This window comes from Macadamia integrifolia, unplaced genomic scaffold (genome assembly GCF_013358625.1).
Source record: "Macadamia integrifolia cultivar HAES 741 unplaced genomic scaffold, SCU_Mint_v3 scaffold1749, whole genome shotgun sequence".
Taxonomy (NCBI): Eukaryota; Viridiplantae; Streptophyta; class Magnoliopsida; order Proteales; family Proteaceae; genus Macadamia; species Macadamia integrifolia.
In genome coordinates this window covers 68,331-86,314 of record NW_024868335.1, presented here as the reverse complement: position 1 = coordinate 86,314, position 17,984 = coordinate 68,331, and the positions used below count along the sequence as shown (strand labels likewise).

The 17,984-nt window shown below is 39.8% G+C and overlaps 1 protein-coding gene across 1 annotated transcript; it reads left to right on the top strand.

Moving 5' to 3' along the window:
• The first annotated feature begins 1,180 nt into the window (after positions 1-1,180).
• LOC122064762 (methyl-CpG-binding domain-containing protein 11-like) lies at positions 1,181-17,002 on the top strand. The gene is made up of 2 exons (XM_042628522.1): positions 1,181-1,640; positions 15,762-17,002. Exons 1-2 carry the CDS (start codon positions 1,557-1,559, stop codon positions 16,743-16,745), a joined length of 1,068 nt encoding a protein of 355 aa, XP_042484456.1. The 5' UTR covers positions 1,181-1,556; the 3' UTR covers positions 16,746-17,002.
• The last annotated feature ends 982 nt before the right edge of the window (positions 17,003-17,984 follow it).

The following is a 17,984-nucleotide window of genomic DNA, read 5'->3' as shown; positions in this document are numbered from 1 at the left end:
TAATATAATGGGGAGAAGTTTTGTGTGCGATCTTGAATAGTGCATGATGCATGATTAGGTACACAATTGTCGAATGAGACTGAGGGGGTGCACCATAGACCCTCATTCCTTTTCCAATGGTTGTGTACATGACTGTGCATCATGCACAACCATGCACAAAACCTTTTATCATAACATAATAATAAGTCGCTTTCAAATAATTTAAAAATTCTCTTTTATTTTTATCTCAAATAGTAATAGAAAAAAAGACAATAACATCTAAAACCTTATTCCAACTTAATGGAGTCAGTTACATGAAGATTTCAAACAAAGATTATCACAAAGATCCATACAAAAAGATTGATCAATTATGACTAATTATAATAGAAAAAATTAATTAAAAACAAAACAAGAAGAAAAGTCCACCATTTTGGTGACGGCAAGAAATCAAGAATCATCCAAAAAGGAAAAAATTAAGAGAAGCCACACTAAGGGTCCTCAACAGATGCTCAATAATAATTGCTCTTACTGAAATCACCCACACACCAACCAAAGGTAGACAACAATCACTTTCACAAGTCAAAATTGTTGTTTAAAATAGGTGCACATTTAGTCCCTGAACAAGAAATGAAGCCCAGTGTTTTCAGTTTAATCTTCAGTGATCATTGTCAAATCCTCAAACCCTAGAATTCTTCATCATTAAGGGGAAGAACAAAAGAGGAAAGGAAGTGCAAAGAGAGATACAACAGTCAACAGCCACTAAAGGTGATCCATTTGGAAAATGCCAATTTGCTAGAAAAGTACCTTGAACTGAAAGTTGAGCTCCCCCACCTTGCAGTTCTGCTTTTGAGAGAGAGAGAGAGAGAGAGAGAGAGAGAGAGAGAGAGATTCCATATGAGGAGAATCGACCCAGAAGAGGCGTTTAGAGAGAGAAAGGAGAAGAACTTGGAAGAATCGGGAAACCCAAGTGGCCCACGTGAGATTAGAGCTGCTAAAAGAAGTGGGAAGTGGGAAGTGGGAAGTGGGAAGTGTGAAACCGAATTACCGAACCGAACTGTAATACTGTAGACGATGACATAAGTGGTGATGTGCTCAACCGGACACGAAACCGGTAATTCCAATATTGTTGAGTTAGGACAGTTGAGGAACATGATCCAAACCGTTCTCTCAAAGGCTTATGGCGGACCCAGGTGTCCGTCTGATATTCCCAATTGCGTTGCGAGTTACACGCAAAGCCAGAGAGCGTATGTGTAGCGTCAGGAAACTGAGTCTTACGGGGCCGTTTGTGCGTTTGAGAGAGAGAGAGAGAGAGAGAGAGAGTTGAGAGAGACTTAAGAAGAGAACGCAGAGAGAGAGACCCAAATCCCTCACTTCCCCAACTTTCGGCAACGTCGCTTCAGAGGGCTGTCCTCACTTGTCATCTTTGTTCTTACAGGATTATCAGGAAAAGATTAACCTAAATTCGTTTACAGAGGAAGTTGGGGGAAGATAGGGAGTAACCAGAGGAAAAGAAGTGAAGCTTTCACTTACTGTGTCTTGGGTTTTCTTCCTTTTTGACTTGTTTTGATTACCTCAAAATGGCGAGCTCAGTCGACAAGGAAACTCAGAAGGATGAAGTCGTCTCAGTAGAACTTCCAGCTCCTCCTGGTTGGACGAAAAAGGTTTCAACTCTTCTGCATATTTATGCACTATTTGTCATTGTGCCTTTTCAGTTCCACCCTTGTTGTGGTCCACTTTTGGTGGGATAATTAGCTTCTTTTGTTTCAATTTTCGCTTTTTTTCGTTGAATTTCTTTCTGGGTATTCGAATTTCTGTTATATTCTCTACTTTTTTTAACTAAATTCTGTGCGAGTATTGAAAATTTACGTGCTAGGGTTTGTACAGGGATACCTTATTTTTAGTAAGTGGTGAGTGGTTTCCTTTTTCTTTTTGTATGAATTTCTGCTACAGTTATCTTTTGTTGTTTTGAAATTTTCGGGTTTAAAAATTATTTTTTTCTTGCTGAATTTATGGTTGGAAGTGTCAAATTGATAGCTTTCTAGCTGTTAAGAGTTCATGTAACCGTCAAACTTTTTTAGGGGAAATTTCAATTACTTTGATTTTCCTCTGTGAAATCTCTTGGGGCTAATTATTTTCCCTATTAGCTCTTTTTCTTAATTTCGGTGAAGGAGATACTGTGTGAAATGTGATTCTGCTTAGCAAACCACATAATCACATCATGTGAAGTTCATCTTAGAGTGTGTTATTCATCCTAAAAAATTCTTTCTTCTACAGCTTTCTACGTTATGGTAATGTTTTTATTAAAAAAAAAATAAATGCTTTTATTCCCAATTTTTATTATCTTTTGGACTTCTTTTGTTAAATTCGCATTTATGTCATGTACCCGTTGATGGATTTTATTGAGATTCGCTGCTTCTAGTGTTTTATTATTTGAGTGGTGCCTGGTACTTTCATGCTGTGATGAAAAATAGTTGTGTCCATATCTCTGCGCCATATAATTGTGGTTGAATTTTAGCAGAACTGTAGTGAATGATTTCTGTCAGCTCTATTTGAGAATTTGCATTGGTCTTTTGTGTTCTGTTAATTTTGAAAATTTTGGAGCGTAGGCGGTTAGGCTTATAGCAAGTACACTTGGATGGTGGAATATGCGTACAAACACAATAAAAAAAAAATCAAATTGTCCAGTTCAGAGTATATCTATTAGTGTGTGAATGTGGGTGTGTGTGGATGTCTTAGTACAATTCTATCCCAAAAATTCCCCTTTTGATGTTCTTTAGTTTCTTAACATCTATCTCAAATTTGAATTTGTTATCTCATCAACTTATGAAAATCTATGCGCATGGATGATCTACCATTCTTTTTACTAATTGAGGTCAAGACATGCCTTCCTTTACATGTGCAATCGGTTAAAGATTAGCTTTGATATTTTTCTTTCTTTTTTACTATTTATTTTATTTTATTTTTTGTGGTGTAGAAATGCTAGTGAAGTTTAGGCAAATAAGAGTGACCTAGGATCATAAGTTGAATTTGTAAAATGCATTGGGAGGTCCTATGACATACCTTTTGCTTTAGTGAGGAAAAAGTCTTTGAAAGATTTCCCTTTGGCCTCGTGGCTCATGCTTCTCTTGATTTCCTCCTCTGTTTCATTTCTTATAATTTTTTTAGTTTCCAAAATATATTTCTTCTCTTTTGAGATTATAATTACTTAAAGACTATATTTGGAAATAGGCCTGGAAGTTTGTAAAGATTGGAAAAGGTTCATCTTTCAGTGAAGGTAGCAAGTCTTCCTTTTCTTTTTTAGATAATATTTAAGGAATTGCATTCTCTCTTTTAGTCACTGTTGTTCCTTCCTGCATTATAATCCTTTCCTAGGCTTTCATCCTCACTAGATGTTCAACAGTACCCATCAAACCCTAGCCTCTTCCCCCCCCCCCTCTCCTTCTTCCTTTTCAGAATTTAAGTAAATCTAAGCAGTTGGATACTACTGTCTCTGGATGAAGCTTAAAGGCTACCCCCTGTGGAAGTATCCTTGGGGGCTTAGCATTTCTTTTTTAACTGTGAATCATATAATGGTACATACAAGGGGATATTTCTAACTTTCATGGTGAATCGTCAGAGGGACATGGATTTTCGTGCTAGAACTTATAAATCTGGTCTTAAAGGTGTACTTTTTTGGTTTATGTGAGCCTTGATTGTTGCGAAAAAGAATCTCGAATTGGTTTTTGTTGTGCCATTTTGAAGGGATTATCAAGAGGTTTTAAGGTGGTTAGGAGACGAATACGTTTGCGTCGAAATGTTAGTAGATAACATGGTCATCTTTGCCTAGGATTGAATGGATTAGGTAATTATGAAGAATTACTTTCAATTTTATTTTACTAGTTGCTGCAGGGTAGCATTCGGGCCCTTGGACAATGTGCTTTGGGTTGACTATTGTTCGCATGGCACTGTCAAGTGTTTTTTGTCAAACTTTGGTTGATGCCATTGAAGAATGTCTCACTCATAGCATTTTTTATGTTAATGGGCTTTGGATCTTTGTATATGGTTGCTGAACTTTCTGGTCATCATCTACCATATGAAGGAGTTAATCTTTCTTCCATGTACTGCAGTAATCTCCTTGAGACCTTGAATAATGTTTGCAAATAAATACTGAAGGGATTGTTGGGTGATGGCATTCTGGAAACTTTCTACTTGGTTGCAAATTCTGTTGTACAGAACTCAAACCCTTCCTTCACAAGAAAGAAAAGGAAAAGAAAACATCTATCCTTGTCATACAAACATAAGAATTGCATCTTTTTCTTTGTAATTGGATCTATTTTAACTTTTTGTTAAGTATAAAATATTATGTGATACATTCGAGATGAAATTATTGTATGTAGTAGAGTTTTCTGTCTGGAAGCGTGCCCCCTGTGTCAGCACAGTGGCCAACGGGAGCATACCCAGAAGCATCAAGAGGGCAGGGATTTGGGCTTTTCATTGTGGGCGGAGGGTCATTTTTCCCTATCCTGAGTTTGGGTGCAGGCGCCACATCCTGGATAGAATCCTTTTTGCCTTATTGTATTTAAAAAATTTGTAATGCCTAATCATTCCCAAATTTATCTAAAAACACAATGACATACACAGCTCCAGTTGAAGACACTGCAACCTAATGTTAGTGCTAGAGGTTTTCCTAAACATAGCCTTATTGTGGAACTGAACTTAGAACCATCGAATAATCCCTCCTAGATTAACAAGGCTGGGTGATGCAGTGGCATTTGTGGGGCAGGACCAGCATGACCCAATCTGAAAACCCAGACAGAGATGAACTGGATCCAAACCGGAATTTTTGTCCAATACGGTTTGGTAGGGAATTGACTTCTATTTTGTGTTTATTTATGTAATTTGAGTTTTATTTTTATTTCTTATTATGGAGTTAGATACGTAGGATATTTTCAGTTTCCATTACATAGTTTGATTTGGTTTCAGGTTTAGGCTGAGGTTATGAGTCTCTTTTGTTCTCTTTATTTATGTGCATGTAACCCAACGTTTGAGTAGAGCTGAATATTGAATGAAATTGATAATTTTCGTCATGGTTGTGAGTTGTTTGCTTGTGCTGTTTGCCAGAGTTGGTTGACACCTGCTACCCCCCCTCCTCTAATCTCTTTCATGATTCAGGTGTGAACTTTCCAATCTCCTCTCTTCCATTTACTTCAGTTCTTCTTCATTTTTTTCCTTGTATCTTCTCTTTCTTCCTATCTGTTATGATGTTGACTTGGATCAACAAGAGAGATCAACAGGAGAGACTTCGATCTCTCGATACTGCTTCTTTCACCCTCTAGTTCTGGGGTTAGAATCGCTACTCTAGGGTGACCAAGGACCTAGATTCTTAGCCCCTATTGAGACCTCTGCTGTGAGAACCAAATTGAAATTCAAATCTCGTTCTCCCTCTTTTGCCAGGTTATGCCAGGTTAAGTTTCAAAGATTTTATATTTTTTATAAGGGAAAAAGAAAGCTGCCTGGCCGCATGTATCCTGATCATGTGAAATTACCGTCTCACCTGCCATGGAATAAAAAATCCCATCCATTTTGAGGTCCATGTGCACGCTCTCCTTAGCCCCTGCGCTGTTGTGATCTCTTGCCCTTTCTATAATTGACTGTTTGATCTGTTATCGGTGGGATTAAATAGGGTCTTGGAAGAGGATTGTTAAGAATAGTGTTAAATTGCTGGTTATTAGTGTTTATTAGTTATGGTTGTGCTTTTTATTAGCTATTTTTTGCCAACAGCAACTACAACTCAGCCTTTCCCCAACTAAATGGGGTCGGCTACATGGATCTGTCGAAGAAAAAGATAAAAGGTAGAAGAGAGAAATTGGGGGGGGGGTGATGAAGAAAAGAAACAAGGCAATGCAACACCTCTGGGTCATCCCACCTAAACGCAGTTTGCAACATGGATCCTTGCCCTCCAAACGGCTTTGTTTGATGTCATACTATGGCATTTTAGTCTTTGGTTAAATAGGTTTGTAACTAAGCCTGTTGCAAAAGATTTTGTAACCTCTTTTTTATGCCCATGGCAACATCATTTACACCCTTTAGTGAATGAGCTTATTTTGGTTCTTTCCTTATCCCACGTCATTTCTTCTCCTTCACCTTCTCCCTCTCCACTCTTATTCTCTGGCTCTGGCTTGGGCATTTCCCTTGGCAAACCGGGGACTGGTTCATGATGCAATTATTGTATGGTCTTGTGACTGACTTTTATCACCCCTGTGAAGTGTGAACCCCCTGAGCCTGCCCCCCTGCCACTGCAATTTCTGTCAACACCCCTCTCTGCTCTCACCTCCTCCCGCCCTGCACCCGTAGCCCTGCAGCTCTCCTGCCCCCAGGTCATCGTCGTCCTCCTTACCCATCAACCCTACCCTCTGCCACTCGCATATTGGACTCCCTCACTCTGTAACCCTGCCCCCCCCCCCCTCTTCAAAAATTTCCCCTGCCACCATCTCTCTCCTCCCCTATCCACAGCCTGCCCTCCCCGTCACAATAATCTCAAAGATAGCTTCTCCTCCTCCTCCTCTGAATACCTCTCACCACAACCCCAATTCTCTACCTTCACCAAACTGCTTAACAAATAGCGAAGCAGCTGCAAGAATCTACTGAAAAGAGCCTAGCAATCGGAACTTCAGTTCAATCTGGTTAAATTCTTAAAAGGCAGTTAAGAGATTTCCTAGTAAGATCCTTTCCAGAGCACTCAAGCGTGATGGAATGCGACTCAACAAGATGGAGAGACTAGTGCAGTGATTCTGTCGAGAGGTGATCACTAGAGCACCCCACCATTCAATCTGAACCTCCCAGTGTCAATGCTGCCTAATCCTTTCATGGAGGTTCCGCTTCTCCCTCTACCTGAATTTCCTCAAATTCATTTACAATTTCAGTTTTGTGTTCCATGATCTTCTTTGGCCTCCAAAAACCAAACTTGTTAATTAGCTGAATAACTCAAATCACTATCATCCAAGACGCACACTTACATTGAATTTGATGACCCAAATCCACCCAACCAAACATTGTACTAGTTAGAATGATGCCCAGATAGCGATCAGATCTACTGTATCAAAAATACTGGACTAGCTTGACCATTGCCAGAGACAAGAAACACAGAAAAATTAGCTCCTAAAGCTACAGATTGTTGTTGAGCAGCTATGCTAAGCGGAAGGGTTTCTTGAGGAACGAAGACAATCCACTAAAATTTGTTCTTCTGTCTTCCCCTGATGTGATGATAATGATTCATCACCTACTCCTTCTCAGCAAAAACAGATGTCAAGAGCATTTCCCAATGCAGAAGATCAAAGAGACACAAAATGACCTTGCCCCTGCCACCCCACTTTGTCCATGACACCCCACCCCTGCTTCTTCTTTCCCTTGCTACCCCCTCACCATCCCTTTGCACCCTGCCCCAGCGTCATCTCTCTCCCCACAAGGCCCTTTCTCCCCTAGTTGCGAAATAACATCATTAGCCCTCTTATTACATTGCCATGTCATTGTATGGAGGGCAAATAATTCCGGTTACAAATTCTGTTTGTAACCTGCTTGGTTACAAACGGATGCATCCTTTTGTCTTTATATGGTACTGCTTTAGGTTTATGTGAAGATATACCAGTACCTTGGTTGTACAAGTTATCAAGACGGTGGAGGTGAATTGAAGGATGATTGGCGTCGTAACAACATTTTTCATACCAGGGTGAAGTGCAACGACCGTTCTGTTTACTATGGTGATTGATGGAGGCAGTTGTACCAACGTTGTTTCTGAAGATGCAGTTTGAAAGCTTAGATTGAAAACAGCTTCCCATCCCAACCAACCCTTACAAGTTTTCTTGTGTGAAGAACACCATTCTCAAAATCCATGATTGGTGTTTGCTCACATATTCCAATGGTGGGTGGATAGATATGGTGCAATACGACATTCTACATTTGATATTTTATCATATTTTTTTTTTGTTTTGTTGTTTTTTTTGGGGGGGGGGGGGGAACCGTGGCTCTTGGACAAAAAGGTGCAGCATTGTGGACATGAAAGTACCTATTCTTTCAAGCTCAGTGGCCTAGAGATGAAGCTTCTTCCCGCTAAATACCTCCCAGCACTTGAGCTCAAGCAGACTGCATGATCATTTCTCCTTCAGTGAGTTGAGTCGGACAACAACGTTTGACTCATCCGAACTCAAAGGGATTGAGTTCTTTTGAGTAGTTAGGAAATATATTTCTATTTTGGGTTTATCTATGTAATTTTTTTTTATTGTTTATTATGGAGTTTGATACGTAGGAGAGTTTCAGTTTTAGTTTCTTAGTTTTGAGTCAGTTTCTTTTTTTGGTTGAGATTAGGTCCATAAGGAGTCTTTTTTTCCTCATTATTTATTTGCATGTAACCCAGCATTTGAGTAAATCTCTGAATATTGAATGAAATTGAGAATTTTGCCTCACAGTTGTTAGTTGTTTTCATCTGCCGTTTGCCGGAGTTGGTTAACAGCTGTTACCCCCCCGTCTCTAATCTCTTTCACAATTCCGGTGTAAACTTTCAAATTTCCTCTCTTCAATTTCTTTCCGTTCTTCCTCTTTCTTGTATCTTCTCTTTCTTCCAATTTGTTCTGATGTTGACGTAGACAACAGGAGAGTTTGATCTCATCTGTCTCGATACTGTTTCTTTCAGCCAACAATTATGGGTTTAGAATCACTATTCTAGGACCCTAGATTCTTAGCCTCTAGTAACACTTCTGCTGTGAGAACCAAATTGAAACTTAGACCTGGTTTCTCCCTCTTCCGCCAGTTTAAATTTCAGAGATTTTTGTTTGTTTTTATAATTGATTGTTTGATCTGTTATCGGTTGCATTCAATAGGGTTCTGGAAGAAGATCCTAAAATTTCAGTTCAATCCGAATTAAACTGGGCAAGACTTATCGCTGGAACCAAATCTGGTCTATTGTAGGAAACCCCAATTGGGAGGTTGAAGATAACCCATTTTATTATTTACAGCCAAAGACAATTTCTTATAAAATCATTCTGTTCTATTTCATTCCCAACCTTGTTTTCATTTCCATAAATGCCCTTCACTTGCATATTGTTTTCAGTCGAGTCCCTGAATCTGTTTTCTTTTCACCCATTGGTCCAAGACTTCCATTCATTTACAGAATTTCCACTGCTTTCTTATATTTGGATTCATTACTGGAGTATGTGTGGGAGCTCCTATGGCTCATCAATATAGAAGAATTTGCCTTTTATAGATCATTAACATTGTTGGGAGTTTTCCTGGGCATGATGGATCATAAGGTAGGTGTTGCAGCATCTGCTTTAATCACCTGGATTTTAACCTCCAATACTTGATGTTTCAGCTTATTTTTCTAGCCGTTATCTTTAGCTTGTGTATTAGGGTTATTTCGGTAAAATTACTGTAGAGGGTTTCGCTATATATTTGTAGCGAGGGTTGTTCTCTGTAAGCAGTTTGAGAGAGGTGTGAGGACGAGCAGTTGTAACCTTATTTCCATTGATAGTGAAGTAGGATCTCATCTCACCGTGGACGTAGGAAATCTTACCGAACCACATTAATCTTTGTGCACATTGTGTGATTGTTTGTTTTTAATTCCCATTCGTTTTTTCTGCATCGTTTTAAGGTTTCATTTCTACACACTTGTTCGAGAACCATGATTCAGGATATTGGTAGCAGCCTCTTTTGTTTAGATCCTGTTCTAGTCTAATTATTGGAAAGTAAAATCATGATTTTGAATTTTTTTTTGGGTAACCATATTTTTATAATAAATTTGGTAGTGAAAAATTGTTGATTTTAGTGCTATTCCCAAACAGGGAATAGCACTAATATTAGCACCTACGACAGGGACCATTTGGTCCTTGTTATGTTTGTTTGGGTCTTTTTGGGATTTTCCTTATGTTAGTGGGGGTCTTTTTTGTCTTTCCTCTTGACCTAATGTTACATATTCATAAGAGAACCTGAGATTAGATTCATATTGAATTAATCTCAGGTTGCTCTTTATTCTTGAGACTTCCTTTGGTTACTTCATCTTCTTCCTCTCTTCTCTTTTCTCTCTCTCTTTCCATTCTTGTTTCTGGTTTTTTGGTTTAGCTACAGCTTCTGAGATTGTAACATGGTATTAGAGCTGCTGTAGTTAAATTAATCGGGTTCCAAAGACAAGAAATCTGCTGGTTACGATTTAGAGGTTCGTCTTGGTGCGCAGCCACTCATTGCTGCAACTGCTATTATCTAATCCCTAATGGAGTGATTTTTCCTTTGTGAAGATCTACCTTGCCTTTACTGTTGGAGTAAGTGGCTGATTGCTTGATGATTTGAAGCCGGCCTCTCCTTCTATTTTACTCTACCTATATGATGACGGTCAGGTTTGAGGCTGCTGTTCTTGATTGATTGATCTAGTTTATCCTACCTATATGAGTTGTTTGATGCATATATGTGCTTGCTGCCTATAGTGCTTATTGATGCTTATGCTTGCTTGTTGCCGATATGTTTTATTGATGCCTACATGTTCAGATCTGAATTGTGGTATGGAAAGTTGGATTGAATGCTAAGTTTAAGATCTAAATTGCATTACTACCTATTTGGATACGTTCATCCTATTGCTTGCTAGTCACTCTACTTGATTGTCATGGTTGGGACTGTGCCTATTACTACTTCTACTGTTTCTTCTATTATTGCTTCTTCTGCATCGGATAATATCAATGTCCATATCACCTCTATCAAGCTTAAAGGGAGCTCGAACTATCTTCTTTGGGCTCAGTCTGTTAAGGTCTATTTGTTAGCTAAAGGCAAATTGAGCTATACCACTTCTGTTGTTAGCTAAAGGCAAATTGAGCTATACCACTTCTGAGGCTCCTTTGCCTGATGATGCTAAGTATGACAATTGGATGAAGGAGAATGCCTTGATTCTGATCTGGTTGTGGAATAGTGTGGAACCAGATGTAGTTGTCAATGTTATGTTCCATTCTACAGCCAAGGGAGTATGGGATGATCTGAAGGAAACATACTCTCAAGAGAAGACACGGATCTATGACATATATGAGAAGCTTTTCCAGTTTCGTCAATTTGACAAATCCCTCGCTGAGTATTACAGTGCTTTTAAAGGAATGGTGGAAGAGCTAAATGTCTTCCAGCCTCTGATTACTGATATTGAGATGTTGAAGGCTCAGCGGAATGGGTTCTTTTCCAAAATTTGGCTGGTCTGAACAGTGATCTGAAGACAGTAAAGGGCCATCTACTTGCTGGTGATACGGTTCCTACTCTGAATGATGCTTTTTCACGACTACAGGGTATCACCTCATCCAAATTTGATCAGCCTTCCAGGGATAATTCTGCATTCTTTGCTAACCGTGGCCGTGGGCACGGGCATGGGCACGGGCACGGGCACGGTCGTGGAGGACGTGGTCCTATAGGTCGAGGTTCTAGTGGATAGTCCTCGGATCGCACCGGTCGCCATTGTACTTACTGTGGGAAACCTAACCATACTGTAGAGACGTGCTGGGCCAAGCATGGCAAGCCAGAGTGGGCAACTCAGTTAGCCAATCATGCAATGTCCAATGATGGTACTGATACTGTATCTTCGGCGACTACTACACCTATACCTGCTTCAGGAGATTCTTCTACTAGTATGCACGATGACATTAACCAGTTACTTCGGTGCTTGCACTCTCTTGAGGCTTCTTCTAGTACATCTCATGGTGCCTCCACATCTGCTGCTATCCTTGCACATGTAGGTACATCAACCCTTCTTTCCACTGCATCTACCCCCTGGATCATTGATTCAGGTGCTTCCGCTCACATGACTGGTAAGTCATCACTTTTTTAGACCTTCTCATCCAGTATTAGTTCTACATCTGTCATTCTTGCTAATGGTACATCCACCCCTATCCTTGGACATGGTACTATTTCTCCTACTTCTTCATTGCACTTATCATCTGTATTACATGTACCTCAATTTCCGTTGAGTCTTCTTTCTATGAGTCAATTGGCTAGATCTTTCAATTGCTCAGTAACCTTCTTTCCCTCTTATTGTATTTTTCTGGATCTTCACTCGAGGAAGACGATTGGTGGAGGGTGTGAAAAAGATGGATTGTATTACCTCAACAGCGGCTGTTCTCCCACTTCTGCTGCTGCTATTGCTGTTGGGGATATCTCTCCATTCCAATGGCACTGCCGTCTAAGACACTTGGCCTTACCTAGATTACAGCTTTTGTTTCCCAGTTTTTTACATGTTTTTAGATTAGAGTGTGAGGCCTGTGAGTTGGGTAAACACCATCGGATGTCTTTTTCATCTCGATCAGTGTCTCGTAGTCCGTCGTTTTCTTTAGTTCATTCCGATATATGGGGTCCTTGCAGAGTTAGTAATAGGTTTGGTTTTCGCTATTTTGTTACATTTGTAGATGATCATTCTCGCCTCACATGGCTTTACATGTTAAAGGACAAATCTGATTTTCTATCTGTGTTCCAAAATTCTATAATGAAATAAAAACTCAGTTTGGCATTTCCATTAAGATTTTTCGTTCTGATAATGCTTTAGAATATGCTCAAAATGATATTTCTGACTTTTGTGATACCCATGGCATGATTCATCAGACTAGTTGTGCATATACCCTACAACAAATGGGGTTGCAGAGCGTAAGAACTGGCACCTCCTAGAGGTAGCTTGGGCTATTATGATACATATACATGTTCTTAAGCATTTTTGGAATGATGAGATTTTAACCGCATGTCATTTGATTAATCGCATGCCTTCTTCTGTTCTGTCGAATAGGTCTTCCTTCTTTATCTTATACCCTACTCTATCTAGTTTTCCTCTTCCTCCCCGGGTTTTTGGGTGTGTGTGCTTTGTTCACAATCTTCGCATGCATGTGGATAAGTTGTCTCCACGGGCTACTAAATGTATTTTTTTGGGCTACTCTTGTACCCAAAAAAGATACAAGTGCTATGATCCTGTTACTCACCGAAACTTTGTAAGTGCCGATGTGACCTTTTTTGATGGTACTTTCTTTTCTTCACAGGTGTCTCAGCCTATTGAGGAGTGGTCATTTACTCCTCCCATTCCATCCTTTATACCGATTCCTGATACCCCTAGTACTAGTGCACCTGTTCCACCTCCTCTACAGGTTTATCAGCACAGGGTGAGGGTTGGACAGTCTAGTGGCAAGGTTCTTGATCCAGCTACTACACATCCTCCATCGCTCCCTTTCTCTGGTGAAGTTCCTCCTTCTGATACATCTGATGACTTACCAATTGCTAACAGGAAAGGTATACGTTCTTGCACTCAGAAATCCTTGGTTGTTTATCCTATTGATAAGTTTATGTCTATCTCTCACCTTCCACCCTCTATTCATGGCCTTGCTCTATCTCTTTCTACTAATCTTGTTCCCCGTACTCATTCTGAGGCTCTCGATATCCCTGGATGGAAGGGTGCCATGGATATAGAAATGGATGCTCTTTTGAGTCGTGGTACCTGGAGTCTAGTAGATTTACCTCCTGGTAAGGACCTAGTGAAATGTCGCTGGGTATACACTGTTAAGTATCACTCTAATGGCTCTGTTGAGCGGTTGAAGGCTCGCCTGGTTGCCAAGGGTTTCAATCAGACTTATGGTGTTGATTACTTTGAAACTTTCTCCCCCGTTGCTAGACTTAACTCTGTTTGCATTCTTATCTCTTTTGCTGTCAACTTTGATTGGCTTTTATCTCAGTTGGACATCAAGAATGCCTTCTTGTATGGTGATCTACAGGAGGAAGTTTATATGGAGCAACCTCCTAGGTATGTTGCTTAGGGGGAGAATAAAGGTCGAGTGTGTTGCTTACACAAAGCGATGTATGGTCTCAAACAATCTCCTCGGGCATGGTTTGACAAGTTCAGTGCTACTATAGTCACTTATGGGTTTTCTCAGTGTTACTCTGATCACTCTTTGTTTGTTTGCTGTAGGGGTGACAAGTTGGTTGTGTTGGTAGTGTATGTTGATGATGTCATCCTGACTGGTAATAATGAAACAGGAATTTCTGAAGTGAAAAGTCACCTCCATCATCATTTTCAGACAAAGGATCTAGGCCAACTTCATTATTTCCTTGGGATTGAGGTAATCCGAAGCAAGAAAGGGATCAGTCTATCCCAAAGGAAGTGTGTAGTGGACCTCCTATTTGATATTGGGATGCTCGCATCCAAGCCTGTTGATATCCCTATGGATCCTCACCAAAAGTTTGGTGTTGATGATGGTGAACCTCTTCAGGATATACACCAGTATTGAAGTCTAATTGGCAAGCTAATTTACCTTACTGTGACTCGTCCTGATAACTCCTATGCTGTTGGAGTTCTCAGTCAGTTCATGCAGTCTCCTCAGAAGGCTTATTGGGACGCTGTTGTTCGTGTTCTACGCTACCTGAAGAGGGCCCCTGGAAAAGGGCTAGTGTATCGTCCTAATCGGCACATGGACCTTGTTGGCTACTCAGATGCTGATTGGGCTGGCTCTGCTAGTGATCGGATATCTACCAGTGGATATTGTACCTTTGTTGGAAGTAATTTGGTCACGTGGCGTAGCAAGAAATAGACCACCATTGTTCGATCTAGTGCAGAGGCAGAATACAGAGGTATGGCTCATACTACAGCTGAATTGATGTGGTTGCGTTCGTTACTCTTGGAGTTGGGATTTTCAGTAACCAAACCTATGCAGATGCATTGTGACAACCAAACTGCTGTGTATATTGCTAGCAATCCGGTCTTTCATGAGTACCAAACATATAGAGGTGGACTGTCACTTTGTTCATGATGTTGTTCTAAAGAAGCTGATTGCGACTCCGTTTGTTTCATCAAAGAATCAGTTGGCTGATATGTTCACTATGTCCTTATTTGTTCCTAGCTTCCGCAGTAGTTGTACCAAGCTGAGCATGGGAGATTTATATGCTCCAGCTTGAGGAGGAGTGTTGATTTTAGTGCTATTCCCAAACAGGGAATATCGCTAATATTAGCGCCTACAACAGGGACCGTTTGGTCCTTGTTATGTAGATTTGGGTCTTTTTGGGATTTTCCTTAAGTAAGTGGGGGGCTTTATTGTCTTTCCTCTTGACCTAATGTTATATATTCATAAGAGAACCTGAGATTAGATTCATATTGAATTAATCTCAGGTTGCTCTTTATTCTTGAGACTTCCTTTGGTTACTTCATCTTCTTCCTCTCTTCTTCTCTTTTCTCTCTCTCTTTTCATTCTTGTTTCTGGTTTTCTGGTTTTCTGGTTTAGCTACAGCTTCTGAGATTGTAACAGAAATGATGATAGTATCTTTACAGAACATACATTAGGTCTACTGTTATGAAAAGGCAAAATATTTAATCTTGAACCCATGATGGCTCTTCATGGAATGTAATAAGCTTAAGCTTCTACTTGGCCTTTTGTTCCTCTTTAAGATATCTTTTTTGCACAGACCAGGAGATATTCAAGGACTAGGAAATTTTATTTATTGAGATACCGGGTTTCTTTCTAGGCTCAAAATGCTAAGCAAAAATTAGATCTATTTAATAGTAAAGGTAGCAATTATTGTTTAAAGTTTAGCAAAGAATTTATTGTAAGAAGTGGACATGAGCAACCAGCCAAGCAAACTGAACATACTGGAGGATATCAAAGGACTATTTAACAGTAATAGGTTACTGAACTAATGACATAAATTTTACTAGTTCAATTTATTTAATAAAGTCCCTGATGATGTGGAATTATTTGCAAAGTATGTTTTTTTCCCTATCTAATTGTTTGAGGCATGTATCTTTGTTCATGTGTGTTCCGTTGCAGTTTATGCCCAAAAGAGGAGGGACACCAAAGAAAAATGAGATAATTTTCATTTCTCCAATCGGGGAGGAGATCATTAATAGGAAACAGCTGGAACAATACCTGAAGTCACACCCTGGTGGTCCTGCGATATCTGAGTTTGATTGGGGGACTGGTGAGACACCAAGGAGATCTGCGCGAATCAGTGAGAAGGCCAAGGCAGCTCCTCCACCAGAACCTGAGCCTCCAAAGAAACGAAGCAGGAAATCACTAAAGAAAGTTACTAAAGAGACAGAAGTTGTTCCTGAAGAAACAGAAGAGAACAAAGAAAACACACAAGATGCTGAAATGGCTGATAAGAAGAATACAGAAACAAAGAAAGAAGAAGATGTTGTTGCCAAGGAAAATCAAGGTTTGAATGAAGACAAAACTCATGAGGATAAAGGGCCAATCAAAACGGAAGAAGCTGCACCAGAAGGAGCCCCAGTTGCAAAAATGGAAACTGAAAATGACACTGAGGTAACCAATAAGGATAATACAGGAACAGAAGGTGAGCCTGCTGAAAGGATCCAGGAAAGGAAGGAAGTACAATTGTCTGATGAACAGTTGACTGACATGAATGATGCTAAAAGAGAAGTTAAAATGAAGGAACAGGTTACAACAGAGGAGGTGGTGCTGCCACAGGCAGAAGCTGAGAAAAATGATGGGTCGAAACCAGAGAAAGATATTTCCAATGAAATGAACAGTGTAATGGATTCGGAAGAAAAAGAGAAACCCAGCAAAAGTGCAGCTGAAACCATGGAACAGACGGGGGAGAAACAAGCAGCAAACGGAAACAATGAGGAACACACTTCAACAGTTGAAGAGAAAGGAAAGAAAATGGAGGGGGAAGCGATGGAGAATGGCAGCCGCAAAGGTGATGCTGGTGAGTCCAAGTCTCGAGAGGTCAATCAAATGGGGCGAGTCGATTCCCAGCAATCTCCTGCCCCCTCCGCGGTGAGCTGCTGAATGTATTTTCTCCCTTCACTCTTTTATTGCCTCTTTATGTCTCCATCTTGGGTTTTTTGGATGACTGTAATATTAAATGTTGATGCCAGCCAGATCTAATTTATACTTGTAACTTGGTAGAGTAGGTTTTTGATGCAGGAAGTAACTGTTGCATTTAGAAGATGTTGATTGTACTTTTGTAATGATCTCTGTAAACGTAGGTGTTTTGACACTGCTGATATGTTCTGTTATAAACTTATAATTGTGTATCAAGTTAATCGCATGGCCCCATGTACCCTTTATTTCTTCAGGAGGTTTTGACACTAATCTTAATTTACATCAACAATTCATGCAATTAAATGGTTTTAATTACCTAAATCGAATGAAAAACAGAAAGGAAAAAGAACGTTACCCGATAGTGTTTCGTACACCCACACACACTGACAGCACTGGAAGGGAAAGGTAGTAATGAACTATTTTTACAGCACAAGGCTGAGAATTAGTTATCATTCAACTGAAAACAAATTCAGTGTTTCCGGATATAGGAGTTTTTTCTGCACCCATCAGTGGACATGTCGCTTTATGGTTTTCAAAAAGTACAAATTGATCCCCTTTTTTCAAAACTAAGGGTGGGTTTTGTATGCTTTCTATCTCAATTTCATTAGGTGATTTTGGTTTGATTTTTGAACCTTCTTTTAATGAAAGAGACATCAAATGGAAGAGAAATTTTGAAGTAGGTGAGATGTTCTTTCAATTTCAAAATTGAAATTGCATTTACTTTATATTGCCAACTTTTTAACAAGTGTGAAAATCGTCTGCAGCCGCTGCTCTAGTGCAGTGAGCATTGGGTGTTTGGGAGTTCCTTGGGACATGTGCCTAGATGCTCTCAGTCATTCGATGTTCATTGCACCTCATTGCTTGATGTGCACTCCATTTAACTTACATGGAACTATTGGGAGTTTCAAATTTCTAAATGGAACTGGTTCAAGGGAAATCTTTGTCAAAATATTTACCTTCTGGGTTTTAGCAATCTTTCAAGAAAAAAAATAGCGTATGCATGTCGCTGTCTTGGTTCCTGAGTTCATCTATCGTTTGCAGAATCTCTCCAAGAATGTATTTAATTCCATCTGATTCTAGATGTTGGATGCTTGAGCTTAATAATTCTTCCTCCAGGTCCCTCTTTAGAGCACTATTAGATCTTAGCATCAGTCTTCCAGGCAAAAATGTTTGAAAATCTCTATAGCTACTCTCACAAATAAG